Source organism: Acinonyx jubatus, chromosome B2, assembly GCF_027475565.1.
Source record: "Acinonyx jubatus isolate Ajub_Pintada_27869175 chromosome B2, VMU_Ajub_asm_v1.0, whole genome shotgun sequence".
NCBI lineage: Eukaryota > Metazoa > Chordata > Mammalia > Carnivora > Felidae > Acinonyx > Acinonyx jubatus.
The window spans coordinates 26,640,943-26,654,669 of record NC_069385.1 but is presented as its reverse complement, the minus strand read 5'-3'; the positions used below and the strand labels follow the sequence as shown (position 1 = coordinate 26,654,669).

The 13,727-nt window shown below is 41.5% G+C and overlaps 1 protein-coding gene across 17 annotated transcripts in view; it reads left to right on the top strand.

Moving 5' to 3' along the window:
* The window catches only part of ECT2L (epithelial cell transforming 2 like), an 81,672-nt gene that overhangs the window by 3,031 nt on the left and 64,914 nt on the right, over positions 1-13,727 (top strand). For 12 of the 17 annotated variants that reach the window (XR_008298308.1, XR_008298309.1, XM_053222177.1 and 9 more), the window contains 4 exons: positions 7,754-7,845; positions 9,658-9,854; positions 10,895-11,021; positions 12,173-12,285. Coding sequence is in view for 13 of the 17 variants with exons in the window: in XM_053222177.1 (XP_053078152.1) it covers positions 10,920-11,021; positions 12,173-12,285 (215 nt within the window). In the remaining 4 variants the exon portion in view is untranslated. The other 5 variants (XM_027056761.2, XM_053222174.1, XM_053222175.1 and 2 more) reach the window with 4 other exon arrangements.

The window sequence follows — 13,727 nt, the reverse complement described above, 5'->3', positions numbered from 1 at the left end:
AATATCCACATAAGTTGACAGATTGTCACAGCTGTGACATAGGTGTCAAATCCTAATAATCAGTGAAGGAATTTGGCTTTTTCTTAGCTAGTGACTTGCTTTTCAGCCCTTGAATTTGGAAAATTAGTAGATGCGAACAATTATTCCTTTACTCATTCAGCAAGTACTTGCCAAGTGCCTATTTGGTGCAAGTGCTAAGTGGTGGGCAGCTTCTAAATTGGCTCCCAACGACCCCAGCTTCCTGATAGCGATGCCCTTGTGAATCCTCTCCCCTCGAATGTGGGCTAGATTTGTTTCCAATGCAGGGGTTGCCAAATGTTTTATGTGAAGGGCCAGGTAGTAAATGTTTTTGGCTTTGTGGGCTATATGGTCTCTCACTCTCTTTCTCTTTCTCAATTAGTCAATTCTTCCTGTTACAGTATAAAAGCAACCTTGGACAATATGTAAATAAATGTGATTAGCTGTATTCCAATAAAACTATTTGCAAAAGTGGTTGGCAGGCTGAATATGGGCTGCTGACCACATTTGCTGACCTCTGTTCTGACTAATCAAAAAGCGATGCTGTTTTGCTTCTGGGATTCTGTTACACAAAGACGCCAATTTCCATCTTGCCTGCCGTCTTGCCCTTTAGCTTGTTCAGTAGGTGGAAACCAGCTGTCATTTTGTAAGCTAACAAGTTAGGAAGCTCACATGGGAGGGAAGCCTCCAGCCAAGGCCTGCAAGGAGCTGAGTCCCTGTTCCTGTGGTCTGTGGGAACTGAATCTTGCCAACAAACCACTTACACGAGCCTAGAAGTGGATCCTTCCCCAGTTGAGCTTTTGGATGACCACAACCCCAACTGAAACATGGTTGTGAGAGACCCTGAGTCAAAGGACCCAGTTAAACCATGCCTTGTCTCCTGACACAGAAACTGTGAGATAATAAATATTTGTTGTTTTAAGCCACTAGGTTTTGGGACTCTTTGTTACGCAGCATTAGATAACCACCACGATAACCACATCACATAACCAATACGCACTATGACAGGTTCCTATAACAATGAACAAGGGAAATCCTGCATATTATTTCCCCCTCTTGGAGATTCACAGTGAGCATCATCATAGTACAGTTTCTATAACATCTTACAAAAAAGAAACTTGTTTCATTGTGCTTAATCATTTCCTAAGCATATTTAACCATGGATCCTGCTTTTGGGAAATGACTATTAATATCATATGGAGCTACTATTTGGAAAAATATAAAATGCTGGAATATGAAAAGAAATCATTCAGTTTAAAGAAGTAGTGATTGCCAGCATGCCATTTGTCCTTGGGTTGAATAATCAGCAAAAATGACATCTTAAAAGAATGTAAATAATCCCGTGGAAATTTCTATCTCTATCGCTAACTCTCTATTGGCATTTTTATCTCTATATTTGTATCTCTATATATGATATACTGTACTCATATATTTAAGTCCACCAGCAGAGATAGTGACTGTTCTTTCTGCAATGTTCTGCTTATTATATAACTCAGTAATCCCTTAACACAGAGGATAACAACGATTTTAAGAACTTGCTAAATAAAAACTCCTTAAGTTGGCTCTTGGAGGGATTTCACATAACAACAGCTGGGCGTCTTAGGAAACTAAGGATTTGTTTTGATTTAATGTTGATTCAGAAGGAGGCATTTAATTTCCCACATTGCCATGAGGTTTTTATCTGAACAACACATTATTATACTGTAGTTTGCCAAGCACGGCATTGCTTTGCTTTACACATGAGGAAACTGAGGCTCAGAGACTAAATTACTTGTAAAGCTTTACTTGGGGGAAAGGAGGTCAGAGCAGGGATCCAAATTCAGTGTTGTCATGCTACCCTCTGTAATATTTCTAAAATTGTTCCTAATCTGGTACATGCCTTTCCAATATGTTCATTTTTAAAACATGCTTCCATTTCTCACATGTGGTAAGAAGAGCCTGCAAATGTTTGTCTTATTCTCAAAATCTCCTGGTTCTCCCATAAAGTTTCCTCGGCTACGCCAGGACCCATTGTTCTCTCTCTTCTTGGGATTTATAGCAACAGAGGGTTGCTTAGAAACTGAGACATTTTCTGATGCTGGAATCCCAGCTAGAATTTCACTGCCAAGGGGTCATCCAATTTTTTTTTTTTTTTTTAATATCTCCAGTAATGGACTTAACCTCCTGAGACAGCTAAAGCTGCTGAAGCGGTTGTTTTCCCACTTAGATTGATCCAAAATCTGTCTCTCTGACATCACACATTGTTCTTAATTTTGTCTTCTGGGGGATCACAAACCATGTGTAATTGATTTTACATATAAAAAGCCTTCAGATAGTTGATGTGCGTGTGTGTATGTGTATAGTGTGGGAAAGGGGTCCAATTTCTTCTCTCTTCTTTTAAAACAGATACTCTGGTTTCTATAAATGGAAAAATCCATCTCTTCTTTGATTTATCATCTAACAAGTACCCATGTATACTGGAGTCTATTTTGGACTTTGTCTCCTGTTCCCCTGGCTTCGATATTTGTCTCCATACTAATGCCATGTGACATTATTACTACAGCTTTACAGTGAGTCTTTCTAGAAACATGTCTCTCTCCCTTGTTCTTCCAGACTGACTTGACTATTTGGGGCCCTTTAAACCTCCATAAATATCTTAAAATCAGCTTTCCAAGTTCCACACACATACCACAATATCTCTTAGGATTTTTTAAATTCAGATTGCATTGAATTGGTGGATCCATTTGAGAAAACTAATGTCTTCATTCTTCCGAATTCTCTAATTCATGAATAAAACATATCACTCCATTTATCTCGGTTCTTTACAAGTGTTCTTCAAAAAAATTTTATCATTTTCTTCATAAAGTTTGCACTTTTATTTTTTTCTCGATACTTAAGAGTGTTTGGTTTTTTTATAAGTGATATCTTTTTAAAACTTCTTGATCAAAATAGAAGATGTAGGGGCATCTGGGTGGTCCAGTTCGTTAAGCGTCTGACTCTTGATTTTGGCTCAGGTCATGATCTCACAGTCCGTGAGTTCAAGCCCCACATGGGGCTCTGTGCTGACAGCACAGAGTCTACTTGGGATTCTCTCTCTGTCGCTCTCTTTCTCTGCCCCTCCTCCACTCTCTCATGCACTCTATTTCTCTCAAAATAAATAAACTTAAAAAAAAAAGAAATAGAAGATGTAGAAAAATATGCGAATCGTATGTATGGAACTCAGTGAATTGTAAAGTGAACCCCACTGGGTCCCCATAGATCAGGGAGCAGCACCCCAGAGTCACCTCTTATGTTCCTCCCAGTCATATCCTCTCTGTCCTACCCAAAGGTAACTGCCATCTTAACTTCTAACACTGTGGTGTAGAACCGTGTATAAATTAAACCACATAAAATGTGGCATGCTGTTTCCAGCTTCTTTTGTTTAATGTCTTATGTGTATGATTCACACATATTGTGTGTAGCAGCAGATTGTTCATTGATATATAGCATTCTCGCACAGGGATACATGACAATATATTTATCCACTTGACTGCTGGGGAATGATTGTACCCTTTCCAGTTTGGAGCTATCTGATGTAGCTGTGAATGTGCTCGTGGATATGTTGGGTCCACATGTTCGTGTTTTTCTGTTGAGTCCATTGGAGGCACACGTTCAACTTTAGGAAATAATGCCAAACCGTTTTTACAAAGCACTTACACCAGTTTGCACGTTCACCAGCTGTATGTGACTGCTCTGGATGCTCACCAGCATATGGCTCTGTCAGTCTGTGCTAGATAACAAACAGTCTCAGACCGAGGTAGCTTGAAACAGAAATCATTACTTTTCACGATTCTCTGGGTTTGCTGGCCTCGCCTGGCCAGTTCTTCTGCCTGTTATAGTTCGGGGGTCCTTCATATGGTTGCGTTCACTTGGGAGCTCAGTTGGAGCAGAATACCCGAGATGGCTTCATTCACACATCTGGTGCTTTGACGAGGGTGGCTGAAACAGCTTTGTGCTGGCTCAACCTCTGTCTCTCCAGATGGTCTCTCATCATTCTGTAATGTAGCTCGAGCTTATTTACATGGCAGCTAGATCCAAAGCGTACCAAACAAGAAACTGCAAATCTTCTTAAGGCCTAGGCCCAGAAGCCACACATCGTCACTTTATCAACCTCCATCAACATCCTCTGCCTCTTGATGCAAGAACTGATACGCATACACAAGGATGGGAGCAATTTTTCCTGGCCATATGTGCAGACAATATACCCCGTTGTGCTCTCTGGCCACAACAATTCACATGCCTTTTGTATGCAGAATACGTTTACTCCATCCCAAGACACCTAAAGTCTCATCCAATTATGGTACGAGGCTTGGAGTCTAATCTCTTGTGATCTGCATTAGGGCCAATTGCAAATGAGGCTCCTCGTCTGTGGCTTTTCTTGATCTGGAGACCTGTGAACCTGGCTGTCTCCCAGACACCCGCCTTATGCTGGTGACACACAAGAAGGGTAGTATTTCCTGTTCATAAAGACAGGAAACACAAGGCACATGGCAGTTGCTGACATAGCAACTCTGAAATTTAGCCAGGCCAGTTGCCCTGATTATTCCTCGACTACATACAGTCCAGGTCTCCTCCTTGGGTGTGGCCTCCTATTCCACTGTCCTCAGCTCCTCTCAGTTCTGCACTACTGACTCTTGGCTTCACCTTCTGAATCATCCATCCTTTCCAATAAGAAATGATTTGTGGTTGGGGCGCCCAGGTGGCTCAGTCGGTTAAGCGTCCAACTTCAGCTCAGGTCATGATCTCACGGTTCGTGGGTCTGAGCCCCGCGTCAGGCTCTGTGCTGACAGCTCAGAGCCTGGAGCCTGCTTCAGATTCTGTGTCTCCCTCTCTCTCTGCCCCTCCCGTGCTCACGCTCTGTCTCTTTCTGTCTCTCAAAAATAAATAAATGTAAGAAAGAAAGAAAGAAAGAAAGAAAGAAAGAAAGAAAGAAAGAAAGAAAGAAAGAAAGAAAGAGAGAGAAAGAAAGAAAAGAAAGAAAGAAACAGAGAGAGAGAGAGAAATGATTTGTGGTTGTAACTGCCTAGCTTTCTCAGCCTGCTTTCTGCCTATAGAAAGTTGGTGTGTCAGAGACCACTGCAAAGTTTCTTGGTCCCTTTTCTTTCTAGCTGGTCATGCTTTCACCAGAACAGTCTTCTTTCTATGCACCTAATTATAATCTATTTAATATAAGACCTCCTTCCACAAACCTCTTTAAGATAGACTCCTCTCTGCCTTGTGCTGTGATTCAAGGTGCTGTGGGGCAGTCTTTAAGATTCTTAGAAACTCATTTGTTTTCTTTATATAACTTTTAAAAATTTTATTTATTTATTTATTTTGAGAGAGAGAGAGAGAAAGGGGCAGAGGGAGAGAGAGAATCCCAAGCAGGCTCTGTGCTGACAGCAGGGTTCAAACTCATGAACCACAAGATCATGACCTGACCTGAAATCAAGAGTCGGACACTTAACCAACTGAAGCACCTAGGGGCCCCAAAACTCTTTTATTTTCTAAATGAGAGGGTCAGTACCATTGCAAACCTTTTAAAGACCTTATAAAGGAAGTCTTTGAAATGAGACCTTTATTATTTTGAGACTTTTTTCTAGCTGAAGATACTATATTAGATGTTCTTTATTTCCACTAAATTCTACCCCAAAACAAAACCGATCTTTCAGATCATTTCGTGTCTCCCTGACTGCATGATCTGCAGCTAAAAAAATCGGTTAGCCTTTTCTACATCCTGCTTAGAATCTCTTTAGTCAGGTCTACGTATTCCTTGGTACGTTTTCTATTGTCCGTACTAACGCAGACACCAGCGTCACTAAACGTTTCACTGCCACATAACACGGTCACCATTTGCCTGGCCTTTCGTAGCAGCCCCACTGCTCTTCTGCCTCTACTAACGGTCTGCTGACCACCCGTCCACTTTCCACACACTGCCTGTTCCTAAAGTCAATGCCCTATGCCCTCAGTTATGTTATGGCCACACTGTCCTTCCGGGTACCAATTTTTGTATCAGTTGTTAATGCTGAATAACAAACCAACTTCAAACGTAGGGCCTTAGCCCAATAACCACTGATTATTTCTCATGATTCTGGGGTCAATGGGGCCCAACTGGATAGCTGTTTTGCTCCACGTGTTGCTCACTAGAATGTTCCTTTCTCCACCGCTCTGCATGCCACCTCTCTCACACATCAAGTGACCATATATATACGTGAGTCTGTTTCTATTGGTTTGTCTATTCTTCTGCCAATATCTCATGCTGTTCTTTAGGGTAGCTTTATCACGAGTAAGTCCTAACATCATAGAGTAAGTCTTACCACTTTGCTCTTTTTTTTTTTTTCAATTTCTCTCTTTCTCTTTTTTTTTTTTTTTTTTTTTTTTTAGAGAGAGAGGGCATGTGAGCAGGGAAGGGGATGGGGGGGGAGAGAGAGAGAGAGAGAGAGAGAGGAGAATCTTAAGCAGAGTCCATGCTCAGTACAGAGCTCAAAGTGGGGCTTGATCCCCTGACCCTGGGATCATGACCTGGGCTGAAATCAAGAGTCAAACGCTCAACTGACTGAGCCACCCAGTCACCCCTTCTTTGTTCTTTCTGAAGTTGTCTTTGCTATTCTTGATACATTGCATTTCCATACACATTTCATAATGAGTTTGTCGAACACACACACACACACTAGCTTCTGGTTTTGACTGAGATCATAGAAATTAATAGGTTAATTTTGTAGAACCAACACCTGTACATATGTATGCTCTTATTTACATCTTGAGAGTTTTCTCTTGATAGGATGTTTAGTATTCTATGTGGAATATGTGTCCCTCACTGAACTTAAATTGGATTTTTAAAAATTATTACAAATGATATACTGTTATTTATGAGGGTTTGTTGTTAGTATACAGAAATACAGATTTTAAAAAAAATTTTAACATTTATTCATTTTTTGATAGAGAGAGACAGAGCGTGAGTGGGGGAAGGCAGAGAGAGAGGGAGACACAGAATCCGAAGCAGGCTCCAGGCTCTGAACTGTCAGTACAGAGCCTGATGTGGGGCTCGAACTCACAGACCTTGAGATCATGACCTGAGCTGAAGTCGGACACTTAACCGACTGAGCCACCCAGGTGCCCCCAGAAATACAGATTTTTAAATGTTGCTCTTATGCACAGCAACTTTGCTAAGCTTATGCATTATATCTGATAATTTATCTGTAGATTCTTTGATATTTTTTTACATACAGTTATGCCATTAATAAGTAATGACAACTTTTACTTTTCTTTTTAAATTAGTATACATTTTATTTTCTGGTTTCATTGTATTGGAGATAACCTCCAGGATAATACTGAATAAAGGTAGTAGTAGCAATCAGAAGGAAAGTTTCAACATTTCACTCTTAAGTTTAAGTTTGCTGTGTTTCTTATAATACATCCTTATTTGGATTACTAAATTACCTTCAAGTTCTAGTTTGCTAACATTTTGTTGTTATTGTTAGGAATGGATGCTGAAGCTTAGTAAATGCACTTTACATACCTACTGAGATCATTATATAATTTTTCTCCTTTGTTTTATGAATGATGAGAAGTACATTGATTTTGTAATACCAAAGCAAATTTACATTCCAAGGATAAATCCAACTTGGTGGTGATATGCTATCTTTTTATACATTGCTGGGTTTGGTTTTCTAAGATTTTGGTTAGGATTTTTGCATCTGTGTTTATGATAATAAACTTATAATATTTCTCTTTCAAGGTCCTTATTGGGTTTTGTTATCAAGGTTATGCTGACATCATTAAAGGACTTGGAAATAATTCCCACTTTTTTCATTCTCTGGAAGATTTTGTGTAAGTTTACTGTTATTTCTTTCTTAAATCTTTGGTAGATACAAATATTGGTTCCAGGAGCAAGATGCTACCATAGCAACGGCAACACATTCCAAATTACGTGGTGTTAACATCCAGTCTGGCACCATGAAACTGTTATTGGACACTTGGAACGATGTCAATCCACGTTATACAGCGCAAAAAACACTTGCAAAACTATAGTTTTGAATAAATAGAGTAAATGGCTTGTACTTTATGCAGAGAGGTAGAAAATGAATGTTCTTAGAATGAATTTGTTACTCCTGGCTGCATTTGCTGAGGTACCTACCAGAAATAGAGGCAGCTCAGAGAATAGTTGGCTAGTTTGCAAGCAGGAACGTAAAGGAATTCAGAGACGGCCAAAAACTCAGGTACTTGCTAGGTTAGAAGATGGAACCGATTCACATCTTCAACTAGTAAAGAAACCATTGAGAAGGCCTGTCAGCAACAGATGCTGCTTAGACCCTGCTTAGTGGAAGGACCAAGCAAAAGGATGGGGTTAGGATCTCTGAATGGAACAAGGTGATAACCCGCAAGTACTTTCAGTTGGAAAAAGATCTCAGGGAAGAAAGACTTAGGGTTGGGCTCTTCCCAAAGAAGCCTGACAGGCTCAAAATCCTTGCAATTAAATTCAGAGAGAGAGGGGGAGAGAGGGAAATGCCTCTAAACAATGGTAGAATATAAGAATAGAACACTGCCTGGAATCAAAGCATAACTTAGAGTAGATTTTGAGAAAGTTGTACCGTCAAAGAAATCACTGACATGGCCTGAAAGAGAATGCGATTGTTTGAGACTAAAAATGATAACTGGGCCCCAGCCTCGCACAGCAGGATTTTGGACTTGCTGTGGATCAACTATTTTATATGTCATTCTTCTCCTTTCCAAATGGGAATGTTTATTGTGGTTATCCTTTCCCTGCTCTACCATTGTATGTATAGGAGCTAGGGCCAACCTACCTTTAGATTGCTAGAGCATGAGGAGCTATATCTGGATCTGTAGAGACTGTTGTGAATCATCCACATCTTCTGGGATCTGAACTAAAAATACTGATGAGGTGGCACTTCTGGGTTGTGTCCGTTAAGAAGTGGGCGACTATGTTCTACATGTGGAAAAAGAAGAGAACTGACCCAAAGGGTGAACTGAGATAGATTGTATGAAGGCTCATGCTGTTGTATGATCCTCCCTGCTGGAGAGTAGGCTGGACCGAGTGACCTGTCCTGACTAACAGCAAAAGTGATGGTATATCACTTCTGACATTGGGTTACCAAGAAGCTGGCTTCTCTCTTGCGTGCCCTCTCTTGCTTTCTTATTTGCTCTGATGGAAGCCAGCTACCATATGAACTTCCCTGTGGAGAGGCCCATGTGGCAACTAAGACAAGAGAGGCCTTCAGTCCAACAGTCCATGAGCAACTGAATCCTGTGAACAACCACATGAAAGAGCTTCACATCCTTCAAATGAACCTGGAGTCCTAGCCAATCCCTTGACTGAAGCTTTATGAGACACCCTAAAGCAGAAATACCTTTTATGGCCTTGACTGTGTCCCCCCAAATTTCAGGTGGGAGCCCTAACCTCCAATGTAACTATATTTGGAAACAGAGCCTATAAAGAGGTAATGAAAATTAAATGAGGTTATAAGGTGGGACCTTAATCCAGCAGGACTGATATTTTTAGGAGGACAGGAAGAGACACCAAAGATCTCTCCCTCCCTCCCTCTCTCTCTCTCTCTCTCTCTCTCTCTCTCTCCCTCTCTCTCTCTCTGCTGCCTACCCATTGTACTCGTTATATGTACGCAGAAGAAAGGCCCGGTACGAACACAGAGAGGAGGTGGCTGTGTCCAAGCCAAGCACGCAGGTGTCACTAGAAACCAGCTCTGACAGCACCTTGATCGTGGACTTCTAGCTTCCAGAATTGTGAGAAAATAAATTTTTGTTGTTCTTCAAGACACTCACTTTGTGATGTTTTGCTATGACAGCCCCAGCAGACTGATTAGGTACTCCACTATGCTGTGCCTCGATTCCTGACCCACAGTTGTTTTGAGCTGTTAAATTTTGGGATGCAATGAATCCATTGCGATGGATGACTGATACATTACGCTAGGTTTATTCTCTATGTCCTCATTGTGTCCTCAAAAGATAGGCAGGTAGAATGCCCTCTTTAAGCCCTTCAGATTACTGCTTTCCAGGGAAAGAAAAAGCAGTATTCCTGGTTGGTAGAGCATCATCCCAATTTCTGAGTCATTTTCCCAGAAAAGTGAAAAACAACTCTGATTTAGATTCACATTTGGGTACAAACAGATGAGGACAGAATAAACTGCAATGCCTTGGAGTTCATGAACTCCTTGTGCATATTTGTATGGATTATCTTCCACAGGGATGTATATATACACGTGTATATATATGTATATATACACACATAATTTGCTGTAATTTTATCTAAATAAACATATAGATGTATGGGGCACCTGGGTGGCTCAGTCAGTTAAGCATCCGACTTCAGCTCAGGTCAAGATCTCACGGTCTGTGAGTTGAGCCCCGTGTCGGGCTCTGTGCTGACAGCTCAGAGCCTGGAGCCTGCTTCAGATTCTGTGTCTCCCTCTCTTTCTGCCCCTCCCCCAGTTGTGCTATTTCTCTCTCTCTCTCTCTCTCAAAAATGAATAAATGTTTAAAAAATTTAAATAGGGGCGCCTGAGTGGCGCAGTTGGTTAAGCGTCCGACTTCAGCCAGGTCACGATCTCGCGGTCCGTGAGTTTGAGCCCCGCGTCGGGCTCTGGGCTGATGGCTCAGAGCCTGGAGCCTGCTTCCGATTCTGTGTCTCCCTCTCTCTCTGCCCCTCCCCCATTCATGCTCTGTCTCTCTCTGTCCCCCAAAAAATAAATGTTGAAAAAAAAATTTTTTTTAAATAAAATAAAAAATTTAAATAAATATATAGATGTCAATGAATGGCAGAAATTATTATAATTCCGATGATGACAACATTAATATATTGGATGTTTCTAGGTGATCTTAATTGAAATGAATGTATATATCTTAGGGCTGGAAGAAAATAATTTGCTGAGATGTCAGCTCAGGATTCTTCTAGAAAAACTCTGGAAATGGAGTGCTTTCACACAAGATTCAGTGCCTGGACACCTTTCAGCAACAAGTCATTAAATAGAGAGGTAAGTTAGATATTCTGGAATAAAAGAAGTTTAATTTGTAGGGCTGATTTTACTGTGACATTCGGAGTCTCATGTCACCATATTTAAAAAAAAACAAACAAAACTCTGAAGAATTTAGTTTTGGAGTCACTTCAAACAAAAACAAACTTCTATTTGTCGGCCCCAAGACAGTCTCTTCTCACTCCAGTCTCCAACTCCTACTTTATGAGGAGCCCCAAGGTCTGCCTCCCCTTTCCCCTGTACCTCCAGGGACAAAAGAGAAGCCTCCAGAAAACACTGTGTGCTGGGGAGAAGAAAAGAGGAGGTGCTTTGGTGGTGTTCGATATGGAGAGTATTCATGTATAGTTAATTCTCTGTGTATTTCTTTAATCCTCTCTTCTCAGTTCAGTTCAATGGCCGGGGGATGCCCCTCCTTTGAAAGGTGGTTCAGGAAGTAGTTACTGACTGGCTTAGGCAGCTCTGTCAATCATTAACGGCTGATAGCTCATGCGTGGTTCAGGCCTGTTCCAAGGGAAGGAGACTAGCCGGGCTAAGGCCAAAGCCTGACCCAGTAATAAAGCCAGTGAGTTTGTATATATCATCTGAGCAAAGCTGGACCGACACCCAGGTTTGGGGGGGGGGGGGTCCTTGGCGTATGTCTTCCTTGGAGACACGTCTAACAATGGCTACTTAGCAATATTTATTAACTCTTGTTTTGGTGAGGGTTATAAAGATGTAGGACTGTGGGTTAGTAAAATCATACCTACTTAAAATGGCCCTGTTGTTTTCACTATTCAAGTGTAGCCTGTAGGTGTTTTCAAGATGAAATGTTTGGCATCTGTTTCCCCAGGCCACATTCGTTTAGGTAGAAACAAGAGCCAGGATTCATTACCTCTTTGTTCTCCAGAGAGGCCCTCCGAGGGGCCCCACTGTAATTATATCTCCTGGCCAGCCTTTCCCACCAGCCCACCCAACAAGCCTGGGCTTGTCTCTCTATCCCCAGATAAAAGCAGTTGAAGCGGAAGGGATAGACCTCTGCTACACAGTGAAAGTGCTTCGCGAACTGTAATGTGCTATGCCAATATTAGCCATGAGGTTGGTAGACTGTCTAAGGATTGCTTAGCAGCTTAGATTGAACTATACAGGAAAATGACATTTTCTCTCCCTTATAGCTCTTTCAGGAAAGAGTTGCTCTTATAAGTCATTGGTTTGACCTCTGGACTAACAAGCAACGTCAAGAATTCTTATTCACGATTTTTTTACGATGCACTAAATCACAGTTAAGGTAAATGTAGCCCAAGGATGTAATCATCATTGGTTCTTAAAGGAAGATAAAATATAGTAAAATGTTTATATAACCTTTAAGGGTTTCTTTTTTTTTCTTTCCCTTAGAAAGAACAAATAAAGCGACTGGTATTTTAAGGTTTATAAACAGAATCTTCTAGTGCTGCTTTCTCCTTGAGGATCAAATGGAGCCTTGGAGGGCTATAACACCTCCACACCACAGTGAGATGTTTAGTTTTTGCAAACATCAGAGACTTCAGCCAGTGAATTTTTAACATTCTCTTAGTATATTAAATTCTCCTTAGAATGGAAGGATAATATATGTCAAGTAGATATCTGGTACACAGGCGGTCCATAAATAATTGTTACCTGAACAACGGATCTGAAATGAACGGATCTGAAAAATATCCGAGGAGTGACCCGGGAAGTAACATTTAGGAATACGGGCAAGAATGGTTAACGATAGTCGCCACCGATTGCCAATGGCTTCTTGTTCTTTTCTTGCCCTTGCCTCCTATGTCTGTTATTTGCTTTGAAATACTCCAGCAGAGATGGTGTGATATTTGAATGCACTGGTTGAAATTACATACAGGAACAGTTAGTGTTTTGATCAGGATTTAATGCTCTAAGCGTGATTAGCTAGCACTGTTACTGGAAAGGTCACAATGTCTCAGTTATTACAAGATACTTTGCTAGTTAGCATAGCAACTATCAGACATGAGTTACTATCGGAGCAACCAGTGGCTTGTTCATTTCTCAGATGAACGGTAGAAATGGATTCTTTGGAGAAATTGAAGGTATTTAGATGTGGGACTGAAAATATTCTAGAGAGCCCTCCGACACGCCTGTTCCTGGCTGAAGAATCCAGCCAGCCCAGTAGCAGGTGCTTGTAAGACTTTATCCCCAGATCAATGGCCTTGCCAGTCTGGGGGTTTCTGGTAGCCTGAGGCTAGCAATGAGGGTAATAGTAGAATCTCGCTTCCGGAACATTGCACTTTCTCAACTGAGCAAACCTTTCACCCAAAGGACAGAGAGCTGGGACTCCTTCAAGCCCATAGAGGAGACTGCTTGGGGGTTGTTTACTAGGTTTGTTTAGGGAAACTGTAGGTATAGCAACGTTTGGTGTTAGTTGTTTTCACTACAGCCTGGTGGTGAGGTTGTGGGAGAGGCGAATCTCTGAACTGCTGAGGTAGCTACCAAAAAGCGCCAGAGTTGTGCAAAACCGGATTGGCCTATTTTAATTTGTAACACCTGCCTTCCACCCTTTCTTACACTTCCTCCTGCCTGTCTCTTTTCAGTCAGCCATTTCTTCTCTCCTACCTGCTTGCTCACCTGCTCTCCTGCGTACCCTCGCCTGCATCCGTGGGTGCACAGTGGTTTGTCCACAGACGGTCCCCGATGGAGTCACCAAGTCACCGGAGGGAGGCAAGCACCTTCCTGGCT